Source organism: Pleurodeles waltl, chromosome 1_1 (genome assembly GCF_031143425.1).
Source record: "Pleurodeles waltl isolate 20211129_DDA chromosome 1_1, aPleWal1.hap1.20221129, whole genome shotgun sequence".
Lineage (NCBI taxonomy): Eukaryota > Metazoa > Chordata > Amphibia > Caudata > Salamandridae > Pleurodeles > Pleurodeles waltl.
This window is the reverse complement of record NC_090436.1, coordinates 313,796,382-313,816,241: the sequence shown is the minus strand read 5'-3', so window position 1 is coordinate 313,816,241 and position 19,860 is coordinate 313,796,382. Positions and strand designations below refer to the sequence as shown.

General features: G+C 42.5%; 1 protein-coding gene across 2 annotated transcripts in view; it reads right to left on the bottom strand.

Moving 5' to 3' along the window:
• Nucleotides 1-4,799: 4,799 nt before the first annotated feature.
• The window catches only part of SETD9 (SET domain containing 9), a 141,782-nt gene continuing 126,721 nt past the window's right edge, over nt 4,800-19,860 (bottom strand). The window contains exon 6 of one of the 2 annotated variants that reach the window (XM_069222329.1): nt 4,800-5,598. In XM_069222329.1, coding sequence (XP_069078430.1) covers nt 5,511-5,598 — 88 coding nt within the window. In that variant the 3' untranslated portion in view covers nt 4,800-5,510. The remainder of the gene's footprint in view (nt 5,599-19,860) is intronic. The other variant, XM_069222337.1, reaches the window with a different exon arrangement.

Below are 19,860 nucleotides of genomic sequence, written 5' to 3'. Positions count from 1 at the left end.
CTAGGGGCTAACTATATGGCAACATGACCATGTTTCTTACAAATGTTATTTTCATTGTGGTGTTCTCTAGGGGCTGTTCTGAGAATTACAGTCTAATGCCAAACGTTTATTTCTGACAAAGGTTTTCATTACTTTTATATGATAATTGCATATGTTTTTATGAATCCCTTCTAAATGCAATTATAACCATGATTCCGGCCAACCTATCATCCTTATTACACTATGACTGTTTGAACATTCTTGATATGTTTGGGTGATCCTTCTAGTGTATTTCTCTTGGTACTCCTCCGTGGTTGTCTTGTTTTGGGAATTATGTTAACCTGCCAGCAACTCTGATCGTGGGGTGGTGAAAGTGGTATACTATTGGAATTAGCTTGACAGATTTAAATTAGGATGCTAAATGCAACATTTTCATTTTTAGCTGCAGTTAGAGGAAGAAGGTAAATGGAAGTGCTTTAGTTATATACAGGCCACTGGAATAATGTGGCAGGAAAAGACCAAATTATGAGGCAGCGTTGACCAATTTATTTGTCAAGAAAAGTCCAGTTATGAATTTACAATGCCAATAGCTCTAACTCAAGCAAAAGTGAGACCCATTGCATTGCAAATGCTTGCTGTAATTTGGTGTAAATCTGTTCAGCAGTTCTGGAGTTATTAAAAGAAAAAACATATCTAGGGATGCGTATCATTCGTGGATCCGAACCCAAGAGCAAGGCCCTGATTGGCTGGTGGCAACCTGAAAGAAAAGTTGCAGCTGTCATTTTGTTTCTCCGATGGGCCACTGAGAGATTTTTTTTTTTTTTTTTTTAAAGGGTTAATATATAGGTATCCTGACACCACAGCAAACATAGAGGGGTCTCTGAGCATTTTTTTTTAGCCAACCCATGGATCCTTGGATTTACCACAACATTCAGCCTGACCCCCAGTTTAATATCGCTAAGGATCCGCGGATCTGTAGGCCAATGGAAAAAAAACATGCCATGCACCCACTCACATAGTAAACACCCACCACACAACCGACAAAGGCCGTGCCCAGAGCTGGCTGTATTAATGTATGGTAATAATATATTATCTTACGTTAAAAAAAATAGAAATTCCCTAAAAAAAAAAATAAAAAAAAGATTACAGGGAGGTTATACTTAGATTCACGTTTTACCCACACAAAAATAATGAAACTCAGCAGTTATACTTATCTAAAGAAACTATAACTTGTGCTGTTAAGTAACTTTAGGCCACGAGTTATAGTTTCTTAACATAAGTATAACTATTACTGCTGAATTTGTTTGGTTTTGTGTGGGTAAAACGTGAACCGAACTATAACTTCTCTGTAACCTTTCTTTTTTTTCAGTGAATATACATATTTCTTCAATTACAAAAATGTTACAGGGATGTTATAGCTAGGTTCACTTTTTAAACATACAAAACCATAGAAATTCACCTGTTATAGTTAGTTATTTCAAGTAACTATAACCGTGTTCTAAGGTACCTATAACTCATACCCCTACCATGCACAATTTTCTCAATAGTTTTACTGCAAATGTTACAGTAACCTTATCACTGATGTTATCTAGGATGTCATGAGTGCTCTAATTTGTGGTGTAATTAGCAGTGCATGGCAAGGGCGTGAGTTATAGTTACCTTAGGGCATGAGTTATAATTACTTGAAATAACTCAAACTATAACAGTGAACTTCTATGGTTTTGTACATTTAAAAAGTGATAATGTCCCTGTAACCTTTGTTTTTTTTATTGATTTCTATGTTTTTTTACATTCTATTTCTCAACTATAACGTCCCTGTAATCTTTGGGTTTTTTCAGTGAATTTCTACGTTTTTTTAATTGTTAAGTAATTTTCATTACTATACGTTAATCCAACCACAATCGTGCATGGCCTTAGGCCTGCGCAGCAGCGACTGGCTTCAGGCCCTGCTGCAAACTCCTATACCCACCCAACCACACGCTACTCATGGCCTTCAGCCATGCACAGCGGAACCCCTAAAACCAACCAACCCCGTGCAGCGCAAGGCCTTTGACCAGTCCCTGCGGCCAACACCCCTAACCATCCAACCCCACGCTGCACACAGCCTTTGGCAATGCACAGCGATAATTGGCCGCAGGTTTGCATGCCCCCGTTCTCGGCCCTGGTGACCCATCCCCAGGGGCCAAGCATAAATATTTAATTTGTTCGGGTGGGGAGGGGCTGCGTGCCTCCATCCCAGCCCAAGCTTGGCCCTAGGGACCCCATCCCCTGGGGCCCAGTCTAAAAGTATTTGTTTTTTTGGGGAGGAGGACCACACAGCCCCCTCCCGAGGCTAATCTAAGCTCTGGGGTCCCCATGATTAGAGACCAGGTTTACTTTTTGGGGGGGGGGGGCACGTTGCCTCTCTTCCCAGGCTGACCTTGGCCCCAGGGACCCCAAACCCCAGAGCCCGGCCTAATTATGTAAAAAAAAAATTGGGGGGGGGGAGCTGCATGGCCCCCTCCTCATGGCCGATCTCCGCAACGGGGACCCCATCACCCGGGGCCCAGCCATGTGACTTGGGTGCCCCCCAGAGCACCCAGTCACAATATTGGTGACTGCAGGAGACGCCTCCCCATGAGAGCAATATTTCCTTTGGTTCCCTGCCTGCATCTCATCTCTGCTCGTAATTTGCTGTGACTTGCTGGGAGCTGTCAAAGCTTCCGCCAAGTCACAGCAAACAGCTATGTCCCAGGGGTGGGCACTACAGGACATAGCAGGAGCAGGGCCCTGAGGGGTGGCAGTCCCCAAGGCCATTATTGGCTCCTCAAGGGGGCTGCGAGCCCCCCTCTAACGTCAATAGCCCATGGGAGGTGGTGGTCCCGAGGCCTAGGGGTCCGCTACAAACCCCCTACCTGTTTTCAAATGTGTGCACCGGGGAACTTGAGGTCCCCAAGGCTGAGGAGGGGGGTCCATGTGACCCCCGCATTAGTTTGCGATGTGTCCCTGGGAGGTGGTGGTCCTCAGGGCTAGGGGCGGCCTCCACGCACACAATCTTTTAGCCCCAGGAAGGTGGCAGTCCCTAGGCTGCTGGGGGGAGGGTGTCCCCTCCGCATTACAGGGAGAGATGTGCCATGGGGAGGTGGTGGTACCCGAGGCTGCCACGCGTCCTCCCCGCATTTAATGAGATTTTAGCTCTGGGTAAGTGGTGCTCCCCGGGGCTAGGCTTTCCCCAGGGTTGAACTGCAGAAAGGGGAGGGGGGGGGGTGGCGGCGGACGGCCCCTCCCTTTAAAAATGGCAATGCCCCTGGAACCTGGCCCACCCAGGGGTTTCAGATTTAACAAGCGCAGGAGAGAGAGCACTTGTTTTTTTTCTATTTGCAGCTTATTCACAAATTCATCGCAAATTCACAGTAGAAACAAAAGTGATTTTTCCACATTTTTTCCTGTTTGGGGGAAGGGTGGACTCCACACCAGAGCTTTGGGGTCAGGGTGTCTTTTTGTGGGATTCGGCTGAAGCCAAAGTCCAAGATGGCTGCCGACACTTTTTTGGTTGAAATGTTGGCAGCAATAAGAACTGTGCATTTCTCTGCACAAACTTGTTATTATTCGTGAATCCTTCGCACCTCTAGATTTCTAGATTTTTATTTTAATATCTCAAAAACTACTTAACGGATTTACACCAAACAGGAAAAAGGCTTCTTTGTGGATCAAAAGCCACTTTTCGGCCAAATTTGTGCAATTCCGTTCAGCAGTTCAGGCTGTAGTCATGTTCAAAATCCCTATGGGAATTAACATGGGAAATGCAACTTTTTGGACCCTCCTCCCCTTTTTCTCGGCCCCGCTTGATGTATCACCCCAAGACTTCCCATGTACCACTAGATTCTCAGGAACACTTTTTTTTGAAAATTTTGTGAAGATTCATCAAACAGAACCAAAGATATAGGCAAGTCAAAAAATGCTTTTTCTATGGAAACATGGTCCTAACTATAACTACTAACTGCCAGTAGGAAATATATATCTATATATGTGTATATGAATATATATTACCTAGTGGCGGCCACCACTAGGTAGTTATAGTTAGGACCTCGTTTCTATTTTTGTTCAAATTTTCCATATATATATATAATTATATATTTTACACACACATACATAGGAAAAGCCTGGAAGTTCGCCAGTTATGGTATGCAACCCACAATGCACAGCGTAACTCACACCTGCCATGTTTTGCTCTTGGCACACACCATTGTTTTGATTTACCATTTGCAAAGTGGTGGACTGAGCACAGTGGGAACCGCATGCTATAACAACGAATTTCAGGATGTTTTCGAGTTTTTATTCACTGAACCATAACTAACTTTTAACTGCGTTTTTCCAAAGATTTTTCATTTTTTTGTTGATGTACTGAATTACTACTCCCACTGGACAGGAGTGTGCACAGCTGGGGTCTGTGGCTGCAGGGTCAAGTATAAGAGCAAAGATTATTTCCACCATACACTGTTTAGGTCAAACTGCGTTTTTCAACCAGTACTGCTGTGGTGGTTTAAAGTTCCACAGTTATAAAAAGTGGAAGGTGGCACAAGACATTAGAACAAAAGGGGAAATAATCTTCGTTATTATAGTTGCAAACTACCCTGTCCCTTTTGGGAGTGAAGGGTGACTCTCCCTGTAATTGGATTTAATGTGTGGCCTGTGGTCAAGCACATCGACCATCAACTGGGTATCTTACCATGGTTTCCACCCAAGCATAGCCTTGATGATTTTATTTATTCATTTTCATAAGTAAAAAAATCTCATTTTTTATCTGTTTCGAAATACAAAATGGCAGTTACTGTGGCAAATTTGTTTTTTGTTTTTATTCACATTTTTCATACATCTGAGTGCACAGGGCACTCCCCTGGCATCAATTACCTCTCCTGGTACCTTAGTTGCGATTTTCTTTTCCATCCTATAATCACGGTTTTGACAAAAAATTGCGATTTACAAGACAGAGGATAAAAGTATTTATCTTGTTCATCAGTCAAACACAATCTTTGAGAAATCTGACTTCACTACCATATGAGGGCCAAGTACCCAATGGGAGTAATGCTGCATAGTTAGTCTCTGGGAGTACACTACAATACCCTTGCAGTATGCTGCCCAGTAACAGCATACTGCAGGGATTGCTTCAGTATCCCAAGAACACTCACCTGGAGGGGGAATTCTGAGAACTCCACCAAGCAATAGCAGTCGTGGAAAAAACAGCTTCAACAGAGACCTAAAAAAGCCTCAGGTTGCAACATGCAACCTTTCATAATAGCAGTAAGGGACCACCTTTAAATAAATACATTCGTTCCATCCCAGCACATTGCATGCTACAAGCAACAATAACTTTCACAGTGAGGAGTTCTGCAATGACGACTGTCCGTACAATCCATAGTAATGTATTATTAAACTATCTCCTCATTCCATGTGGCTGCAATTCATTACACGTATGAGTGAATAATACTGCAGCTATTTATTTAAATTATAATAGACTCAAAAACAGTTCATCTTCAACCTTCGCGTTCCTCTTAGTGAACAATTGTGTAATAATTGGAAAAAAGTTCTTCTTCTTCTTCGATGTCTGTCAGAGCAATGAGGACTACACATCTTAACGGCCTGCAAAACAAAAATCAAAGCATAACATTTTAAGTACTGAAACCAAAACAGCATTTTTAAGAGTTTTTTTTCTTCTGTGCAGTATAAAAACCTTTCTACCAAAATGACTACAGGGCCTGCAATCTAAATTGTTTTCTTATCTTCCGAATCATACACTTATATTCACTTCCGCTCGACTTGTGCGGGACCCTCGAATACCAAAAGCCCAAATGGGACAGCATGCTTTCTCGTATGTATTAGCTGAACACTGGGACATGCTGCCTATAAACCTGCGGCTTTTGGACATCCGTTTAATGTTTTGTGTCACCCTTAAAACATGGCTTTTCATATCCTGTCAAAGTATGACAAGTTTCTTGACCCTCACTGCCCTTTGACAGTGCCAAACACCCTGGCGTTTTACTGAGGAGGGGGCTCATTCACTCTTGACATTTGGCATAGAATGCATCATGCAGTGTTTCCACTTACATTTTATTACCTGCATAAAAATATACAGCGAAGTCCCCACTTTAGCACGTAGTTAGATAACTAAGGCATTGCTTTGTACACTGCAAAACAACTATTACATCTTGGCGAACGGCCTATGATTCACGTTGTCGAGTTAACAAAACATTCTCAATAAATTTAACTTGCATACTGTCGGGGTTTCCCTACACTGTTCTCCAAATTAACCGATTTATTTGTCCTGATTAGCACTGTTGTACGCTACTGGGTTCCAGAATCTATTTCGGTTTAAGTTAATTTTATGATCTGATAGTAAACCTCGTTTTTAAAAAATCGTATACTCTTTTGATAAAACATATCTGCCAATCAGATTATGAGATAATTCATCCATAGGCTATCATCGTTAGTCCAACTGTTGTTAAGAGAAGAGACAAAAGGTAGGGCGCGTTTAGTGGAATGGTTCAAGAAAGATAATGAATAATACTGGCAAAGAGGAGGCCTAGTCATGTTGATGCCTCTGCACTTGGGGCTCCTTCTTCATACACCTGCAAAGAATGTAGCTGTCACACAGTAGAGAGCTGTTTCTATCTTATGTTATCAATCTTTAGAACAAAGCATCACAAATGTATTCTTATCTTTGTCTGAAGGATGGAAATTAAGCAGTAGATAATTGACAATACTCCGATGAGAAGGAGACGTGCTGCTTTTCTAGTAAGCAACAGAGCACTCCACGGAAAACCAATTTAGCAAGGGTCCGTTTCTGAGACATCAGTAGGGAAATCTTATAGTTGACATCATATGACGTCAAACTGTTTATCTGCTTACTTCACACCTCTTCCATCAGATAACATTTCCAAAGGACCCTGCATTATGAGGAGTCTGCACCACTCCCAGACAGTGCTCATAATGTTGTGGAAACTGCCTTCTATACCATAGCTGCGAATTTGTGGATAATCTGCACCTGTCCATGTTTGGGCTGGTGAATCCACACCCCATCTCACCTAAAGAATAAATGGCTGAGTTTACAACCTGTGCGAGCTGAGGAACCTTGTGTCCATGGCCTTACCACTGCATTGGCACGTGAGAGTAGTATGCTGTAAACGAGCTTCAGCTGTAATTTGCAACAAAACTACCTTCAGACTAATGCCTCCCAAGAATTATCACTTGAAAGCAGATACGCACAAGAAGAACAAGTTACTTACTGAAGGCAACAATCTTTCTGGTGGACACTGTGTATAATCACAGATTCCCAACAATGTGAATACTCCTGAGGTGTCACAACGGATCCAGAAACCTTTCAGCAGTACCTCTGCACCGGTAGAGGGTGTCATGTTGTTCCACTCCAGATATGATGTGCTTCATCACATGTAGGTGCCACCTACATACTCTGACGTCAGTTGCTTTGTCTTCAGTTAGCTCACTCAGACACAGAGCCCACGTCAGATTGGTAGGACCAGAGTGCAGATCTCAAGATTTGAACATTTTAGATGGAAATAAGTCCAGTTCACAGATGGGGAGGTGGGTGTTTCGGTGAAGAATCTGTGGTTATATAAAGTATTAACCAAAAAGATCTTCTGATGCATACTTCTAACAGCAGATTTCTCACCTTATGAATAGAGTCTAAAGTAGTACCTCCCAAGATGGTGGGACTGTGAATTGGCTCAGGACAAACAGTCCAGTAGGACGAGCAGGCAAAATGCTCCTCTTAAAGGACCTGACTGCCGAGACACTAGTGCTTTGTGAATGTGTGTACCGAAGCCTATGTGGCTGCTTAAGGGATGTGCAGAGCAAGCACTCTGCTTGGTAGAAAAAGTATTTGGATTGACCCTGCTGGTCGAGTGCTAAGCTGTCTGCAGTGGTATGTTGAGTTAGGAAGGCAGGATCGTCAGGTGCAGGGCGATGGTGACGGACATGGGTGGCCCAGAATAGAGCTTGGCCAATTTACCTATTAGGGTGTTAGTAAATGCCTCACTAAAGGGTAAGAGTGGCTCAGCAGAAACCTGCTTCGGTTGCAAAACTTCAGTTAAAACATTAGTTTTCACTTATGAGGGATGCCTTCCTTCAGGACTTTGTTTCTTGGATATGCATTTCCTCTTTTCTTAGAGCTTATGATGCTAAAGGCACAGGTGGGACTACAGAAGGCAAGTATGGTCTTGTGGCACTGATATGGAGGTTGCAAGTCTAGTTTCCAGTTCTTTTGAAACTTTCTTTGGTTGCTCTAATCCATCTACAGGGTCCACAAATGTTAAAGGATGCACACAGCAACTCACATCAAATGATCCTAGAACTCTCATTACGACTGATAGCACAGACGATGCTCAGAGATGCTTGGAGATCCCTGGGCTCCTGGACAAGGCTTCAGTTATCATCAGGAGAGCCTGGTCGGAGTCCATGGTCAAACTTTACAGCTTAGAGTGGCATAGAAGTTCTCGCTGACGTCTGGGATGGAATTTGAATTTAAAAATACTGTAACAAATATAATTTTTAAAAAATTACATTCATTTTAATTTAATCTATACATCACTTTTAGTATTTATTTTTGTGTTAATTTTTTCCCCATGTACTTTGCCATGCGGAAATCTCAACCCCAAAGTTACAATCTTCGTATGGTAAAGAATATTCATGTAAATTAATTATTTATATGTACTATAAATGTAAAACAAATTAAGAAGAAATGCCACAGAACTTTTAAATTAATTTTGAATTAAAACTTTAATTAGTGGAACTATACTAAATTAAATTTATTTTTCTGTAATTCAAATTTAAAAAAATCAAAATAAAGAAAAATGTTAATGTGCATTAATAATAATTAAAAGTGATGTATAGTATTAAAATTGTTACATTATTTTTTAATTGAAAATAGGTTAAACATTTTATAATTAAATATATATATACTATTTTTATATATTTTTAATAATTTTTATTATTAATTTATGTATATGTTTATCTATTTTAAATAATCAAATGTAATTAAAATAGACAAAATAGACAAAATACAAAAAACATGCATAAAATACAATAAAATACATCTTGTCATATATAGTAATAAAATAGTGTCAACCCAGCAAAGAAAGTGCAAATGTCGATGAAGACAATCCTAAGGTCTGGTATCAAATCAATTGGTATCACATTTCTATAGCCTACAATGAAAGTGCAGATGTTTTGAAATGCTATAATCTTAGCATTGAAAGTGCAAAACACCAGTAGAGGCTATCCTTAAAGTCTGACGTTGCCTGTGATATTATCAAATTCTATAATCTTAGCTTAAAATACAGTGAAAATGCAAAAAGGGATATCTCTTATCCTATGTTATAATACAACAATGTGATCACAACAATAAAAATGAGTAGGCCAATTGAGCCTGTCCTAGCAGTCTGATATTAAGTTATTATAAAATTCTAGCAATCTGATATCAAGTTATTATAACATTCTCAGTTTTACAATTAGAGTGTGAATGCCATGAACTGCTATAATCACAGCAACAACAGTTCAAGAGCAAGCAATCTGATATCAACTTATTATAAAATTCTAGCAATCTGATATCAAGGTATTATAAAATTCTGAGTTTTAGAGTGTGAATGCCATAAAGTGCTAAAATCACAGCAATGAGAGTGCAAGAGCTAATAGGGCCTGTCCCGAGAGTCTGGTTTCACATGTCTTTAAAAAATCTAAAACTTAAACATGTTAGTGCAAATGCTAAAAAAGAGCTATTAAAACAGCAATGAGAGTGCAAGCGCCACTGAAATTTATCTGGGCAGTCTAACATCGTATTTAAACAGAGTATAACGTTTGAAAACTGTGGAACAGAGTAGTAGAGACCAGGAGTTCAAGTGGAAGTTCCCTGTCTATTGTGCATCACCATGATCTTGGTCAAAGACAGGATAGGTATGAGTGAAATTGGCATTAGTGAATGAGCCATTTTGACAATAACGTTTCTTTAGGGGCCACATCTCCCCTTTTGATTCCAGCACGTTGCTGGCCCGAGCAAACGGCAAGCCTTTCTCATAATAGTGAAGAATTTCCCAAGACAAGCCAGTTTCATAGGGATCTCTGCAGTGAATATATATTTTACGGCTTCTTTGCATGTTCTCAAGCCATGTTTCAGGAAGAGGTTTTAGTAATTGACGTCTCTCTGAGGCCAAGTACGGGCAGTAACATATTGAATGTATTATGGATTCAGTATGGTAATTACATAGGGTGCATTCTTGTGAGTATCCTCGTGTTGACTTCCAATTGCATCTAAAGTCCCAGACGAGGAGTGTTAAGAGACACATGTGCAAGGTACTCCGAAACATACGGGCTCCCAGTGTTGCTTTCACGTACAATTGGGCATTAGTAGTTATATGAGACTTGACTAAAGTCTCTGCTCCACTAACATACCTGATTATGGCAATCTCTTTTTCTCTTGAAGCTCGCACACCATGGTCTTTCAAAGTCTTTTTCAGCAGGGCCATCAATATGAGGGGTTCTGATGAGAACGATGAGATAAATTGAAAAATTCCTTGGCTTGCCTGAGATAGATGGACCAGCTGCTAGAATCATCTTCAAAGATTGCTTTCAGGGACCCTCTCAAGCTGTCAATATTGCCCTGCAGACACAGTGGAAAAGCTTGATTATATCCATTTTGCAATTTATATCTATTCTTATTATGTTGAATTGTAGACGTATCCCTGCATGTCTGGTAGATTTGGGCATCTGGAATATCCTTTTATAGGCTCTCATTTGGCACTTCCCCAGTGGTGTAATCAACCAACCGGGATAAGCAAGGTGTCCATAGGTGATAGCAGGTAGTAGTTTCGCTTTAGTTACTCTCCTGATTGCCCCTGATGTTGGTGATTGCAGACGGAGGTGGAGTTTTGCTAAAGAATAAGTAGTTCTCGCTGCCTTAGTTCTCAGTGCCGCTACCTAATATGATATTTTCCCCGTGTTCGATAGCCAAACAAGGTAATGATATTTTTCTTCCGTTTCTATTTTAGCGGACTGAGTTTCCATTCTTTTTGATGTTTTTTGGTCTTACATCCAAAGACCAAGACCTTGGTTTTTGCCACGTTTGTCCTTAATGCTTTTTTTCGTTGTAGCTATGTAATATGCACAGACCCCTTTTCAACCCTATCAGGTCTGAGCAAGCAGGACCAGATCATCTGCATATTGAATTATGGGGTGCACTGTCTTACCCTGTTTCGGGGGGAGAGTATTTCCTCTGAGCAATTCCGAGCCAAGGTCAGCCGTGTACAGATTAAAGAGAGTGGGGGCGATAACGCATCCCTGTTTTAGTCCTTTGTTGGTGAGTATTTTCTTGGTAACGTGTATTTGTGATCTTGAGTCTCACCCAGGTGTCAGAATAAAGTGTGATTATAGAAGCTAACAATTTCCTTGGCATCCCCCACATCGCTAGCTTCTTCCAGAGGGTATAGCACACAACACCATCAAAGGCCGCACTATAATCAATGAAACAAGCAAAAGGCGGCTGTGCAGGTGATTTCAGTGCTTTCTGACCTAGGTATAACAGAGCAAGAACATTATTTAGGGTGGAGGAGCTAGGTCTAATGCTGGTTTGATATATTGGTATGATGTTATTTTCAGTGATCTATTTTTCAAGCTCTTGGAGCAGAACCCTTGCATAGGACTTGCCATCCACATCCAGTAGTGCTATTAACCTATAGTTTTATGGGAGAGTAGAGTCTCCTTTTTTAAAGATTGGGTGCAGTATTGAGCCTTTGCAGGCCTCCGGGACAGCAGAATAATGTAGGTAGTCATTGAAAAGAGTGGTCAGAGGTTCAGCCCAATAGTCTTGAGCACCTGTAAATATGCTCCCTGGAAGGCCATTTGGCCCGGGAGCTCCATCCCGCCTGATGCTGCAGAGCACCATTTTAGCTGATTTGAGTGTGACCATTAACGCCGTATTTTCTAGGCCGTCTAGATTGTGCTGCCACCCCGTAGTACCCTTGCCTTCAGTGGATTCTGGTCCCACAGAGAGGTTGCCAACATGGCTTTCCCAAGCGTTGGTAGATATCGCACTGACCTTATTTGCAGATGTGTGTAGCAATGAGTTGATGTAGTCCCAAAATTCTCTGATTTTGCTCGTAGGCAGTAATGCGCATAAATGGACCCAGCATTCTTCGATCTTCTTTTGCTTTAATTTCCATGTTATTATCTTGTGCTTTTTCCTCGCCTTCCTCCTAAGAGCTTCTGCTTCCGGGGTTTTGTTCCTTCTGCATCGCATTTCTGCTCGCCTGCATTTTTTTTTGTTATGTGTATATTCCCTAGTTGCCGTAAGCATATCTGCTTTTTGCCTTTTGCTTCCTGCGAACCCTTGCTGCGCTGGACAGCATAAAGAAGTGTGTAAATTCTTTATCGCATTTGCCCACTGGTCACTGATCTTGCTTGTCTCGCTTTCAAAGTTTGATGGGCCATTGGCCTGCTTCCAGAGGTCGTATTTTCCCTTGCTGGTCACGCTCCATTTGATCCTCTTTGTCAATGGGCATAGGTTAGTTGATAATTGCTGTCTGGTGACCTTATAGGACTAATGTCTCACCACTTCAAGGTCTATGTCTATTACAACGGGATTGTTATCCCTCTCAGATCTTTCGGTCACTTTATGACTTAGGCATCTACACAGTAATGCTGGGCTTAAGAAAACATAGCCTAGTGTAGAAATGTTTTTGAGTATGCCCACAAGTGTGTTGCTGCAATTGGACAATCTAAATTTGTGTTCTTTGAAAAAGGTTTCTAGGGCTGATCTTATGGACTCTCCAGGGAGCCCCACCTCCTGGCCTAGGTGTTGAATATTAAAGTCTCCTGCGATTAGATGTTCATGATCCGGATACTCATAGAAAAATTCCCTTAATAGAGACAAAATTGATTAAACCTTTTGTCTGTTTACTTTCCCGACTGGGATATATGTAGAAATTTATGACTGAATTCGGTATTGTATTCTTGGTGAGGGCTCAGCTATATATGGTTATCGTATGGACTTCACTAGTCGATATTTCCCGAGGCACCAGTTTAACAGCTAAGTCTAATTTAATGTACATTGCGAGACCACCCATATGTCTTCCAAACAAGTTTTTCTTTTGGGAAGGGAACTGAGTTATTATGTAGCCCAGAATGGTTTGTGGCTCCATCGTCCAGGTTTCCTGAAGGCACATAATATCTACATTGTTTAAGATTGCCCCTCCTGTAGGGTCATCTCCTCCTCGACTACAGGGTGCTGCCCTAGACCTATCGCAGATTCTGTCAACCAAGTAATATGACTGCCTTCCACATTTTTGATCACTTGAGAATTATGTTTCCCTTTTCCACCCGCGTCTTTCCCAGTTACTGGGGCGATGTGTACGTGAGAGCGGGCTTCAGGTACCAAAGTAGATAGCCATCTCTGATGGAAAAGTGGATAGGTCTCGATCTGCACTGGCATATTCCCTGAATCCTGTGTGACTTTCCCAGTTCAAATCAGTCTATTGTTTTTTTTGTGGCTTTTGAGTGTTTTTTCCAACTTCTTCTGACGCCTTGTTAGTTGTAATTGTTGATTGATACTAAGATCAAACTCACATAGTGTTTTGGAGATTACTTCCAGAATTTGCCTTTTTATGCTATTTTTTAAAGCATTAGTGTCTACAGGGGTCAACAGTATTGGGTGTGACACAATTGATTGCCTGTTGTTTGATTCCATTTCCCTGCTTCCTTCCTCACCTTTTATGGGTGCAGTAGACCCCCCTTTGCAGGTTAATTTGGTAGGCGCTGTGTCTTGCTGCTTTCCTACTGGCGTCCCGCTGTTCTTTTTTTTGTTAGTTTCATTGGCTGCTTACATTGTTGGATTAGGCTAGTTAGCTGGTCTGGCAGAGTCGATAATTCATCTATTATTTCATTTTTGCGGGTCCCTTCCACCGCGTTGTCATCTTTCCATCTATTACCCCACTTGTCAAGCTTTCCAGTTAATGAGTTCAATTTATTGACTAGCGTGAGTACACTTTGAACCAGCATGTGGGTTAGTTCTAGATGGATCTCCATCTTGTGTGACTGCCAAGTAAGTGTTTTAACTGCTGCTAGGAGAGAGGCATTAATGGTGTTTATAATGTAGTCTGATCTGCCCACTTCTCCCGGTTCCTCATTGGGCGAGTTTCCCTCTCCCAAGATCTCCACATACATCCCCCAATCTCATTTTCGGGCCTGGCATTTCCACACTATTTTCCTGCAATGTCCAGGCATTTTGAGCTGTTGCAATGAATAGCGCCTGGGGAACTTCTTTTGTACATTGTAGGTGGGTAGAATAGGTCTGGCTATTGCCAGCGATTTCATGTGCATGGGCCTCCCCTATTTGTGATTGTGCCAGCTGATGATTCTCTACCACTGTTTGCGGTTTATTGTTGCTTGGTGATACAGCCTGCCCCCTTTTCGGCTGGCTGGATGTTACTACCATCGGAGCTGGTCCGTGGTCAATGCTTTCTGCCAATGCAGTATCTGCCAGTTCTAGCAATTCTCCAATTATTGAAGCATCCAGGCTGAAACTTGTAGCACAGCTAGCAGGATCTTGTGCTTGTCCAGTTTGTGTAATGGATCAAGCTCCAATATCGGAGTGGGAAGAACAGCGGAAGTCTGTGTAACTTGGTTATCCATAGGACTGATGGATTCTCCTTCTCCTGCCCCACTCCTCGCTCTTGTAAAATAATTATGTATATCTGTTGTCCTAGTGTTTGTATCCTTTCGCTTAAGGCCTGCCTTGTGATCCTTTAGGGCTTTGGGCCCATCTGCCGGCGACTGACCTGCCTCGCCGTCCGGTTCGTAGTCATCTCCGTTGTGACACTTCGGTTTTATGGGTTCTGTGGCGATTGCAGTAATCCTCATAAAGTTTACTTTGATTACGGGGCTTACAGGCAAGTAGGGCACCCTCCTTTGTCATCTTCCACCGCTCCCATTTTGATCATGTTTGAGTGGTTGGATGGTCTCAGTCCCATATACCTGGATTGAGTCTGTTGAGCTGTTTCGGGTTGTCTCCTCAACTTGCCATGAGCTGCCCATAAAGAAAAGATCCTATATGCTGGTTTCCAACAACCCCCAAATATTTTGAAACTCTATATTCTTTCCAATTTTTCTGTATTTTTTTGTACTTTTTGTGGCTTAGGTACCGGCCCTGGAAGATTAAAAATTCTAAGAGAGTTTAGTGTTGGTAAATTTGTTATTGCCTCTCCTGGCCCTGGTTCCAGAGCCCACTCCTGTGTCTGGCCCCCTCCAGGGGAGACATAGGCCAGCTTAGCACCGGATTCGCTCAAGTTGTTTGTTCAATGAACTGGCTGGTGTCCTGAGTAGTGTTCAGAGTGGGGTGGTGGAAGGAGAGCTATTAGTGCAGATTGTCTTTCGGTGATACGTCAAATATTTGTTTAGATATTGTGCTCTTGGTTTCTTGAGTGGTTGCATAGCCCTCACAATATAGAATTATATAGCATAAAAATTGCTAGTCTGCTTGATTCAGTTTAGCTTGCCGCTAGAAACTTGCCTCAGCACAACTGAGCGCTGCCTCACCCTCTGCCCCTTCACACACTTTATTTCGTTTTATCTCCGCGGGCCGGGGGCACAAGAACACTCAAGGAAAACTCTGTTCAGTTGCAATTTACTGGTTGCAGTACCATGCAATTTTGCAGTTCAATGGTGCAGTTCCATGGAGTGCTTCAAGGGCCCCCTTATGGCTTCAGAGAGTCCAGTGGCTTTTTTGCTGTTTGGTCTTGTGAATTATTCCTGTAAATTGGCAAAAGTTTAGCCTTAAACAGTGGCTTTTATGATTCGGGCTTTATTGCAATTTAATTCTACTGCATATCTAATAAGATGCTGGGAACTGTAGGGTAGAGTCTAATCAAGGCGGTCCAGTATTCAACACCTAGCCCTTCGGCGCTCCTTCTTAGTCTTAGCCTCAGTCTTAGTCTTTCATGTGCCTCAAGACAGTCTCATAGTAGTACAGTTAGCACGGTAACAAGTAGGCCTTATCGGTATATGCCAGTTTTTGTGGGGGCTTTGGAAGGCTTTAAGGGGAGAATCGGTAGGAATCATGTGGCACGTGGTTTCAACACGTTTTCTAGGCCTCGCTCTGCTGCGATCGGAACTCGCACTTAATGATACAACACGCGCCACACTCCAGCTCTCTGATTGCCACACTCCTGGGTCTCCTGGGGTCTCTGACCCCTGCGCTCCGTCAGGGGGTGGGGGCCTCCACGTCTGGGTGGGGCATCTCGTGAGCACCGCTAGGCCCTCTCCCTCCCCCCACCGACTCTGAAGCTCCACATCCGGCGCCACATCCAATTTCGTGAGGAAGAGACCACAGTCATCTAGCTCCTCTGCGTTCAGCTCCACGTTCGGCCGCTGCTCCCTCGGGCTGTTCGCAAGCCCCGCCCTCTACGCCTCCACGCCTCCCTACGCCGAGTCAAGACTGTCCGGCTACTGTTGCCTTCAGACTCTTGCCGGCCCCCACCAACTTAACATTATTTCCTATGGGGTTTTATTTTAAGTCCCTACCTTCACTATTTTCTAAGGGAAGGTGTCATAGTGCCAGCTGTTGGTTGGTCAGATGCACTTCTGGACTTACTTAAAAAAAAAAAAAAAAAAATAGTGTCTTACAATCGAAGTTTCAGAATACCAAAAAGTAGAAAAATTACTTTAAAAGTGCATGTAAGCTTTGTGAATCAGAGGAAGTGTTTTTTCTTGAGGGCTGTAATATCTGGAATAGCTTTGCAATGATTGGTGGACTGGTGGTGTTTTGTGTTTCTCGCAATCACAGGACATGCATAGCCCTTGATTTATTGTAATGTTATGATACTTTTGATGCTGAGATTGAGTAAAGAATGAAGTAAAGTGTGAAATCCTTGCCTCTGTGTCCTAAATAAAATTGGCTAAATAGGATAGCTAGTAATTTGTACCTTCTTTAAGATTAAAATACTTTGGCAATCAAAACTTCAATTTCTTGGTCACCTGCTTATAAGAAAAAAACCTACCACCATTCTAAAGACCTTTATCAAAGATCAACGGTTTTCAGGTGCTGGGGTGCCCAGAATTCAAATAAGCCTGCAGACCTTAAAGCAGCATATAAGACAAGCACTGGCATATGCAAGATTTATTAGTTTTGACCGTGTTTTTAGCCATGTTGCACAGCAGCGTGACTGCTTTGTAGCCTTTTTGAAAGTAAATTTTAAAAAGTGCTATGACTCAGACAATGCTGGACGTGTCTTAGCTTTTATTTTTCTTTCAACCATGCTGCTGTGCAACATGGCATTAAAAAACTGACAGAAATAGATAAAAGAGCTACTTGGTTTTGCCGTTATTTTATTAGAGTTATGAAGAACAAGGTTATGATATCACTACATATGTTTTGGCACAAATGTTTTTGAGATTATCGGCCTCACTACAAGGCTGGTGGTCCAGCCTCACAGTCAGACTGCCGCACTTCAGGCGGTCCAACCATCAAATTATGACTTTGGCAGGCAGACCCCGCCATGGAAAGGATGGCAGAAAGCCAGTGCTGGGGCCACGGGGGCCCTGCACTGCCCATGCCCATGGCATGGCATGGGCAGTGCAGGGCCCCCCTCTGCCCAGCACCGTTGGAATGTGCACTGTCTGTGGGTGCTGGTCGACCCCCTCTGTGTTACTGTTGAGGACTCGGATCACCTAAGGGAGCAGACTCCTCTACTGTAGCACTGTTCCCACCGGACTGACGGGTAGGTACGCGTATTGCAATGTTCCCACCGGTCAGCCTGTTGGGAACATTGTAATATATTTGGGGGGGGAGAGGGGAGTGTCACCGCCATGGTGGTGGTGTCTTCCCCGTGAGTTTGACAACTCTGCTGTGGGACCACCAAATAAGGCCCTTAATGTCTGCACAAACCAAATAAGCTTATTAACATATGATTACAAATATTAGCATACGATCAAATGCATCAGCGTATCACTACAAATACTGGGCCTATTAGGTCTGTCAGCCTTAACTACTCAGTGTGTTTTTCCCAGGCTTATGATGCCCTCAATGCAACATAAGGTCATAAAAGTAACTAAAGGGTCTTGGGAAGTGTTGAGAACTCATTGGGCATCAGAGTGCAGTTCAAGCTGTTACCGTGCCATTAAAAGGATCAGGGAAATAATAAACGTTTAAGCGTTGCACAACTTGAAATGGGGAAGAAGGGACATGAACCAAGAAATGGGGTGAGGGGGGCCGGAGCAACAAGCAAAGGGGATAGAGGGGGCAATAAGCAATGGGGCAGAAGGGACAGTGGCAACGAGCAACAGAGTGAGAGGGAAGAAAAAATACCTCAATCTGAGCAGTGAAGGACACCGATAAAGATATTATTCAGTACTTGATCCATGCGCCATCAAAGAGACAACCACAGAAAGAGAAAGTGTAACTGGCACTCACTGACAAATGAGAAGGAAGGAAATGACAGTAACGATGAAGTCAACCAATAGTATGTATTGGGCGTGTTCTAAGTCCTTTTTAAGATCTCGTAAGCATGAGCTGTCTCACGTGAGGCCTAAAATCTAGGACGTTACATAGTTTGGCAAAAGCCTATATTTGGGGACATCCCTGAAGTGTTGAGTACGGCCAAGAAGCAGAACTGATTAAGGATTTGTTCAAGAAGGTGTAGTCTGTGGGCTTCGCAGATGTGGAAGAATACTATTTGTCTTTCAAAAATTCTGTTAACTATAACCTTATTCACAGGGTAACCCTAAAATGAACAAAGTTAAAAGTCATTAAACATATTTACTGCAGCCATAAATGATACCATTATCAATGATAGATTTTGCATGGAACATGCAGAATACCTACAACTTTACAAGTGAACACATGGCAGCAGACAGGATAAATATAATTTCTAAGCTCCTGCACCAACCACATCACCACAGGCCAAAAATTCACATCCATATTTCGACTTCACACCACACTTTACATGGGTTAGTACTTGCTGCACTGTGCTTAACTTTTCCAAATTTGAGTAAATGCCAACCTCCGGTCATAGATATACTATCTTTTGAAGTGTACTAGACTGAAGAGATTATACGAATGCCCATAAAAGTAACACGGTTATTCATTTTTATTTAAAATGGATGTTAAAGGTTGGTCAGCCTCAGCCTTTTATCAGTTGTGTCTGCTGCCAGGAAGTGGATGGGGGGAAAGTGGGGAAGCATGCGAAGCAGGCGGGGTGGGGGAGAAGTAAAAAAATAATAATAAACATACCTGCCCCTCTGTGATTAGCCGCTCCTGCTGTCTCTCGTCTTCTTCCCTCCCCAACCAATCCCAACACTTCTCTCATGCTGTTACACGCCATGAAGGAAGTGCCCTAATTGGCCTGAGTGGGCAGAAATGCCGCTCAGGGAGGGAGTGGGGCACTGTGCTTGGTCTCCACCTGGCTGAAAAATTCAGCTGAGTGGAGAGTTTCTAAGTGTGCATGTCAGTTTGGCCGGCAAACGGACAGGCACACTTAGAAGTGCACTTTTACTCCTCCTCTACTTGTTTACGTGGAGGAGGCTGGCCCCGCCAGCCTTACGAAAGCGGAAAAATAAAGGGATAATAAAATACTTTTATTATCCCTTTTTTTCTGCTTTCAGCAGTGGAGCGACGCTCCTCCACCATAGCGTAGGGGCCACCCTTGACTTTTATGTACAGTTCTCTTTTTTTTTTAAAACAACTTTTCTTTGCAGAAGCCCTTCCAATTATCTTTTTAATCCAAGGGATTTTAATGGTCACAGTGTTGTTCAGACCTTTCAAATTGCTGTCAAATTAAAACCAAAACAAGGCTTTAAAATAAAATATTGAAAGTTGTAAAAGGGAAGACGGATGAGTGAGCGCAC